Source organism: Etheostoma cragini, chromosome 11 (assembly GCF_013103735.1).
Source record: "Etheostoma cragini isolate CJK2018 chromosome 11, CSU_Ecrag_1.0, whole genome shotgun sequence".
In the NCBI taxonomy this organism is placed as follows: domain Eukaryota; kingdom Metazoa; phylum Chordata; class Actinopteri; order Perciformes; family Percidae; genus Etheostoma; species Etheostoma cragini.
Genome location: NC_048417.1, coordinates 24,682,745 through 24,691,881, shown reverse-complemented (window position 1 = coordinate 24,691,881; position 9,137 = coordinate 24,682,745). Strand labels below are relative to the sequence as shown.

General features: G+C 34.2%; 1 protein-coding gene across 2 annotated transcripts in view; it reads left to right on the top strand.

Annotated features, from left to right (window-relative positions):
* Window positions 1–1,584, top strand: part of esd (esterase D/formylglutathione hydrolase) — a 21,122-nt gene extending 19,538 nt beyond the window's left edge. Inside the window, exons 8-10 of one of the 2 annotated variants that reach the window (XM_034885207.1) lie at window positions 368–535; window positions 1,208–1,327; window positions 1,370–1,584. In XM_034885207.1, coding sequence (XP_034741098.1) covers window positions 368–535; window positions 1,208–1,288 — 249 coding nt within the window. In that variant the 3' untranslated portion in view covers window positions 1,289–1,327; window positions 1,370–1,584. Of the gene's footprint in view, window positions 1–367; window positions 536–1,207 lie in introns of both variants that reach the window. The other variant, XM_034885206.1, reaches the window with a different exon arrangement.
* Window positions 1,585–9,137: the final 7,553 nt, after the last annotated feature.

Here is a 9,137-nt window from a genome sequence, read left to right as displayed (position 1 = left end):
GGAAAATGGCTGCAATGAAACAAAGAGTGAAAAATTTAAAGGGGTCTGAATACTTTCCGTACCCACTGTAGATAGATATTTAGATAGATAGATAGATAGATAGATAGATCCAATAAAATGGGAAATTTTAGTTTTACAGCAGGATAACCAGTCACACAGCACAGAATATAGACATAGATGAAATACTAGGATACAATATATATTAAATATATAAGAAATAATAATAGGAATAAAATATGGGTGGGGGGTGGATGTGCATGTGTATACTGTGATAAAAACGAAATATTGCGCAGCACTGTTATACGTGTTGTAGCTGTTTGATCTGCGAGTCCCCAGCTTCCTGTCCCCCCCTCTCTGTGTCTTCCAGACCTATGACGCCACCTTGTTGGCGGCGTCCTACTCCGGCCCGCAGCTGGACATCCTGATCGATCAGGGCCGCGACGACCAGTTCCTGTCGGGCAGCCAGCTGCTGCCCGACAACCTGATCGCCATCTGCTCCGAGAAGAAGATCCCCGTCGTGTTCAGACTGCAGCCGGTCCGCGACGCTCTCTCTATGACACAGCCGCTCTTCTTTAATTATGTTAATCTCTGCTTTATGTTTTAAACTAAAGGGTGAATCATTTAGTTTAATGTAAAGCCAAAAATAACAAATAATGTGTTGAACCTAACTTAGTCATAGTATAGTATGTAAAATAATCATAAAACATCACAGTATAGTGTTGAAAAAAGTCATAAAAAAGTTATTGAACGTAAAAAATAATCATAAAAAGTCAGTGTGTTGAAAAAAGTCATAGTATATGAAGAAATCATAAAGTCATAGTATAGTAAGATGAAATAAGTCATAAAAAGTCCCAGTATAGTGGGTCACTTAGTCTTCCAAACAACTTTAATGAATAATACATAAGTGTGTAAATTTAAAATAAAATAGATTGTAGCTCCAGTGTCTAAATGTTGTTTTAATAGCAGGTGATCTTATGATCTGTTGAGACTAATATCATTAAAATGACCAAACCAGAGTAAGGTAAATAATTGCAAGTAAATTAAAGAAAAAAAGCAATAACAAGACGACATTGTCATAAAAGCGTGTCTATATAAAATGGGTTACATGGTTCAGATGTTAATATCAGAAAAAAGATGATTTAACTCATTTAATTCCCTTTTTGTTTAGTTTAGATGATAAATTCTGCCATTGTGTTTCTTCCTGCAGGGCTACGACCACAGCTACTTCTTCATCTACTCGTTCATTAACGATCACATCAAACACCACGCCAAGTTCCTCAACGCCTGAACCGCCACCAGAGAAGAAAACCGCTCTGCCGTCGATCACGCTGCAGAAGAGTTCCTGCAGAAATTAGTACAATAACGTCAGCCGTTCCTTGGATACCAAATTCTATATTTTCTATATTTCTAGATCTTCAGTCTGAACAGCACTTAACCTAAAGTCTCTATACAAACTCAGACTTACTTCATTGCTTGTGTTTTGGGTAACTGAGCAACAGGAAAGGAGGAAATGGTTCCAGCATCCCAATACAATCGCATGTAAAGTCACAGATGTGTTCTTCACAATAAAATCCCCAGTTATTCGATTATTTTGTTCTTCTTGAAGTTTGTTGAGCTGCTGAGTTTTGATCATAAGTTGAGGTTGCAGTTAGTCATCCTGACGGGTTAGTCATCCTGACGTCATGTTATACTATGTCATTAAAAAGTCATATGTTGAAAAACAAAGTCACAGTACAGCATGTTGAAAAATGTCTTACTATATGTCGAAAAAAGTTATAAAAAGTAATTTTATAGTATGTCACATAAAGTCAGTCATAGTAGAGTGTGTCAAAAAATCATAAAAAGTATGTTGAAAAAAGTGTGTAAAGTGTTTCAAAAAATATCAATAAAGTCATAATATAGTATATTGAAAAAAATCAAAAAGTAATAAGTTATTATTACAGGTCCAAAAAAGTCATAGTATAGTATGTCAAAAAACGAAAGAAAGTCAGAATAGTATATAAAAAAAAATCACAAAGTAATAAAAATGACATAGAATAGCATGTTAAAAAAGTCATAGTACAGTACGTCAAATGGTCATGGTGCAGCATGTTGAAAAAGGTACTAGGAAGTTATAGTATATTGAAAAAAGTCAGAAAGTAATAAAAAAGTCATAGTATAAGCATGTCCAAAAAGTTGACAAAAGTCATAGTATAGCAAGGCAAAAAAAAAAAAAAAATCTTAAAAGTCATATCATAGAATGTCATAGAACAGAATTTCTAAAAAAGTCATAGTATAGCATGTCCAAAAAAAGTCAGTCATAGTATAGCATGTTGAAAAAAGGCACAGTATAGCTGCTGACAATAATCAAAGAATAGCTTGTCAAAAAAGTCATATCGAAAGACAAAAAAATCTAAAAAAAAAAGAGAATAGTATATCAAAAAAATTCAGAAAGTAACAAAGTCATATTATAACATGTTGAAAAAAGTCAAAGTATAGTATGCCAAAAAACGTCATAGAATAGTTGAAAAAGTCAGAAAGTAATACAAAAAGTCAGATAATAGTGTGTCAAAAAAGTTATGGTATGTGAAAAAATCTAAGTACAGCATGTTAAAAAAGTAACAGAAAGTCATTGCCTGGCATGTCAATAGCCATAAAAAATCTAAAAAAAAAGTCATTTCATAGGATGTCAAACAACGTCATAGAAATTCATAAAATAGTATATTGATATCCATATTCATGTTGATAGCCCTCCCTGAGTGTTTTAAACGTCCGTCTGCATCAACACACCTGATTCAAATTAACAATCATTCCAGTTCCAGTTAGGTAAAATCAACTTATTAAGTTGACATAAGACTTAAGTATTTTCAAAATCCTGCATTGGCATTGCGAGTCCATTGACCCGGATTGATTAAATAACATTAAATACGCACCTTACTAGACAAAGTACACACATTCTCTGAATTGTCTAATGATGAATGATTTTTTTGCCAATCTTGCACATTGTATATTTGCTGTCATGAAGAACATTATTTCATCAGTTGGCCAATAGCTCACTGTGATCAGTGCTTTCCTTCAGTCCCTGGTGTTGGGAGTCCTCAGGGTTATACGTTTCTCTTTTCATATCTAACCTGGCACTGCGCCCACTCTTCCTGCATGTTGGAGTTGTCTCTGTGACATGTGAATCCACATACCTGCCAACCTACAATCTACTATGTAAGTCAGTAGGACAATTCTCCATCTTGTATTTACCTTTACAAAAGTGCCTGCTTTATGATTTTTAACATACTATACTATGAATTTTGATGACTATACGTCATACTAAACTATGACTTTTTTTGTTTTCTGAACTTACTATACTATGATTATTTTCAACATACTATTGATGTTTTTATGATTTTTTGGATATGTTATACTATGACTTTTTTATTACTTTGACTTTTTTCAATATACTATTCTATGACTCTTTTTCAACATGCTATATAATAACGTTTTTATGATTTTTATAATCATCCTGCAAGACCAGGGGCTTGAACCCACAACCTTTGAAGCCAAGCTATTATTTAGGGGATGATGGAACCAGAAGACAATGAGTAGGACTGCATGAAAGTGCAGAATATTAAACTACTGTCAAAAATGTATTTTTTATTAGAAAATTCTAACAATTTCTATATTTGGTTAAGACAAAATTGAGATGCCTGTAATTTATTTCAACAAAGCAAAAAATCAATTAAAAAAAAAACGTGATAAACTATACTTTATAACTTTGTTTTCAAAATATTTCTCTATTTGCTTGGTTTGCTATTGTTTGTATTTAATTTTATTAAATATTTCCACTCATCGATTTTTAGACAGTTGAGGTCTTTACTGAGAAAGTGATGAGAAATACAGTGCATTATATACAGTATTCACAGCAGTTAAGGCGACATTAAAGGGACTTTTCATGCATTTCAATTTGAGTTGCTGTACAACAAATGACATAAAAGGTCCACATAGAGTTACAAAAGGGTATGTTACATCAAAGTCACATCAAAAATAAATTTCCCTCCCAGTCAGAAAAGTACAAAAATGGGAGTACAGGCCGTTTCTGGACAAAATGTATGCACAAAATAACAGACATTAAAAAAAACAACACTGCTTTACACTCAGCAGGCTTGCCACGTTTACACCAACGTCACATTTTCAAACTCTCCCATTTCAGATTTAAAAGTGATTTCAGATTTGCTCAGTTGCCAAAATACAGATATATAAATACACAAGATTAAAGTGCAGATTCTGTTGGAGAAGAAGCAGCCGATGCTTTGCTTTGATTGCTTCTTTCCCCAAAAACGACAACATTAAAAACTCACCATGTGATGATGTAATGTACATAACTGTAGATATGAAATATGCGTGATTATATAACCAAATGATTAGGAACAAGCAAACAGAAAATCATTATTTCTTCAAAAAACATCCATATTTTTCTGACTTTATTAATCTGCATATCTTCGTCAGTTTGGACTGTTCTTAGCAGGCATTTTGAATGAATCTAACGCATTAAAAACCAAGAATGTAAGAAATATTAGGAAGACAGTATGATGCTCTACTTCTAGTTTACACATATCAGCCGCAAAAAAAAAATAACACTATTATGAGATAATAATAGCTGTTTTGTATATATATATTGAACTTCACCAAGCTGCCCATAGTGTTGAAATACGTATTTATGTGAGGTTGTGGATTATTCACGTGTTAAAGGTGGGGATGGGGGGGGGAAAATCAATACAGTATAGTATCGCAATATTTTCAATGGCAATACTGTATCGATACACAAAGTATGGATCTTTTATTATATATTATATATGTGTTGGTCAGTTTGTCCCATTTTGCAGCAATAACAACACAGATGTATAAAATTGCAATAATATTGTATCGTGGCATAAGTATTGTGATCGGGAGGCATCTGGTGATCCCCCCCCTAGTTAAAGGTGCTCTAAGCGATGTCTTGTTGACATTCAAAGTATTATCAAACAAAATGGCGGCTAGCTTGCCCCCTCCTCCTCCTTCTGCTGGCGGTGTTCTCACCCCCTTTCAAAGGCTTTTCCAATATGAATTTGGGACTTTGTCCGTTCCTTTTCTGATGTAGCCTTCGAGATGCTATCGAGAGACTTCTGTAACTTCTGAACTAGCCTCCGACATGCTAACGAGAGACTTCTGTAACGTCAACCCAGTAAAAATGGACCTACTTGATGAAGTTGGTTCACTGTTGGTTACAAGTTAACATCAAACACAACAAAGGCTGTCAGTTGAATGGTGTTTTGATCTAACGTTAGCAATCAAACTACCATAGATAGCTACGTTAGACCATAGATAACGTTTTGGAAATGATTTCCATCTTCTGTTATTGTTCTAAATGAGAAAAGTTTATTATTTCATGGATTTCAAAAATGTCAGTATGACAGTTTTGTTGTAAACCGTTTAAATCTGAGCACGCACGACTCACATCTGCACTCAACTCACATCAAAGAGTGACAGTCTCTTGTGTCATAATTTAAGAGAATATAATTCTAACGTTGTTGTGGTCTAGGACAGCTGTCCTCTAGCTAACTTCCCTCTTTAGTGACTACCTCAGCAACTCATGTAGATAATATTTTTACTAATGTATATAAAAAGAATGTGAAATCCGGTGTCCTGTGTGTGGCTGTGTGATGTGGCTGATCACTGTCCCATATTTCTAATCACTGGTAACGAGAGTGAAAATTGCCCCCCTTTACAAAATATTAAATATAGACGAATTTTCAGTGAATAAAATTTGGTAAATTTCAGACACACTTTGTAGTCAATTATCATGGAGGGAAATCTATCAAACAGTAGATACTCAGAAGGCCACTATTACACTGTGAATTTAGTCAATCATTAAAACAATGCATCTTCCTTGTGGAGAACCATCAATTGTATTCTTAACAAAAAATATTCTAAAAAAAACAAATTACCAAATTAATTTAAGGTAGACGATTCTATTGTCTCAGATCCGCAAACAAATTGGCTAACGCTGAAAGTCTTTTTTTCTGATGTAGGTCTAACATTAAAATTAGGATGAGATTTGGGATATAATTATCAATTTAAAAGACTGTTCACCAGGACATGATATGACCGACACTAAAATATTAAAAGCAATTTACCCTGATATCATGAAACCATTACTTTTTAATCTAAATCTTTCCCTAGAGTCTAGGGAAAGATAGGGCCTAGACCAAGGAGTTGTGGCTGAAGAGTTGAAAATAGCAAAAAAACTACAGTTTATAAAGAAGATGACTCTGCTATTTGTAACAATTATAGACCAATTTCTGTGTTACCAGCCCTATCCAAAGTTCTTGAAAAACTTGTTTACACAAGATTAATTCAACATCTGGACAAAAATAATATTTTATATGAATGCTTTAGGAAACGACACTCTACTTACATGGCACTTGTCCATTTTTCGACTGAAATATACAAAGTAAAAGATAGAAAAGAAAACACTGTGGGTATTTTTCTGGATCGTTCAAAAGCATTTGAAACCGTTAACCATTTCATTCTATTAAAAAAACTTTCACATCACGTTATAAGAAACAAGTCACTACTCTGGTTCACCAGTTATCTTTCAGACCGGTTTCAAACTGTCAACTATAATAGTACAGAATTCCCCCCCCTTCCCCTTCAGTGTGGCTTACCACAGGGTTCCATCTTGGGTCCCTTGTTATTTTTATTATATGTTAATGACCTCCCCAATGTCTCAGATAAACTTTCTAAAATCTTATTTGCAGATGATACTCCCATAAAACCCCTGAAATTTTAATAAAGGTAGTTAATGAAGAACTTGACAAGTTATCTACTTGGTTCAAGTCCAACAAATTGTCATAATAAAAAATAAACAAGTTATATATTTTTCGATATTAAGTCTGATACATTTAAATCTTCAATGAAAATTCAAATTGATAATCTCTCCATTAACAATGTTAGATCTGCTCGTTTCCTCTGCGTTATACTAGATGACTCTTTATCTTGGAAACCTCACATTAGTGCCATAGGTACAAAAATAGCCAAAGTTGTCATTATGTCATTATTCATCGTCCTATCAATATATCAATTACTGTAACGTTGCTTGGGCTAGCACCCACCCAACTAAACTGGAATCTATTTTTCAACTTCAGAAGCGCGCTTTAAGAGTAAAATTTTGTGTCTAGTGTAGACACCCCTCTCAATTATTGTTTACTGAGGCAAGTATTCTTAGTGTTTACCAGATGAATCAACTTCAAATTGCTTTATTTGTTTATAGCTCAAAAAGGTTTTTTTCCCCAGCACCTTTGTAATGTTTTTACTTCTAATAATGAATTTCATCAGTATCCGACTCGTAGTCCTTGTCTTATTCGGCCTCCCTACTCTCGTACGAGTCAAAAACAGTTTAGTGTATTGTATAGAGGGTCAAAGATATGGAACAGTCCTCCCACATCACTCATTGAAGTTTTCTAAAGAACAGTTTCAACAGAGAGTAAAATTGTTGCTCCTAAGTTGTCTAAATTTTCCATAAAGGTTTGTGCTCTAAATGTAATTTTAAGTCGTTTTATACAAAGAAATGTGTTTTTTTGTTCGTTTGTTTTTTACATGACATCTAATTGATTTTAAATTGTTACATTTTTGTGAAACATATGATACTGTCTTAATGTTTTTGTTGTGAAAAAAATAAATAAATCAAAAATCAATCTTCACGATTCACTCTTCTCCACTCCCCACACCCCCCTTCATGTGCATTAACGCCCCCAACCCCGACCCCCAAATCCTTCTGGACGGTTATTGGCTGAAACGCTGGAAGACTCTATATCCCTCATGTTGTCCTTGGGTAAAATTTGACCCGTTTTCACTTAAAAAAAAAATTTGTCACAAAAAGTGGGCCGTCAAAATGAGGGCTAAAAATGTCAACATTAAAAATATCAAAAAACTTTGGGAAAAAACACCAAAAAAGCACCCACAACACTGAAAACGTCACAGAAGTGTCGGGAAAAGGGATAATAATGTTGAAAAAAGTGACCAAAACAAGGTTTTTTCATGGTTGACAGGAAGACAACACAAGGGTGAAGCTTCGTGTTGCAGGTAGGCTGTCTTTCCATTGACCGTGTTTTTTACAGTGTGTTCTGGGGACAAGCAGCTAGCGGATAGTGAGGAATATTTTTTACAGTGTGATGTTTCCTGTATGTGATCAAAAATGCGTGCTTAGAGCACCTTTAAAGTTGAATATAGAGAGCATGAAGAAAAAGGACAAATAACTCATCACTGATACTTTCACACGTGAATTAAAAAACTGGAAATCCTTGTGATAAATAATAATAATATAAACAAAGGCTATAGTCCATCTAAATATTACAAGAGAGTGAATGTCTGTTTTGGCAACTGTCAAATCAGTCCTGTGGAAACATTTGTTCAGACAGACGACCTCAGTCGTTCATACAAGCAGAGACCTTTTAGGAGAAACTCAAGCTGATCCCAGATCTGCCAAGACTTAGGTTTTGAAAGGGGCAGGATGTAAATTAGGGTTGGGTACCCAAACCTATGCAATCGGTCTGGATTAGAACGCACATTTCAGTTCCTTATTTCAGTTTTGCAATTAATGTGTTGAATATTTTCCTTCTGTCGCTCCAAAACCAGCATAAAAATATCACTCTCTCCATAGTCTAGCGTTAGCGAGCTAGCATACATGTAGGCTACTTTTAATGCCATATTTTCCTTCTAGTTACCAACTCGTGTAATTTATTCTGAAATTAGTGTAGTTTAGGTGACTTAAGTCTACTTATTACACATTTAAGTAGTTTAAAAAGTTAATATATTGTTAAATTCTTTCTCTTTTCTCTATCAGTAAATTATAGAGTGGTCTAGACCTGCTCTATCTGTAAATTATAAAATGTTCTAGACCTACTCTATCTGTTAATTGTAGAGTGGTCTAGACCTGCTCTATCTGTAAATTATAAATTAATTAATTAAATAACTTTAAATAAAAAACTCTTCGTCTTTCTTTGACGTCATTTCTCAAGCATCGGTTTAGAATCATAGAAATCCAAATGATACCCAACCCTAACCCCCCAACACTAACCCCCTAACACTAACCACCTAACCATAATGTGAAATAACCAATGGCTCAATGA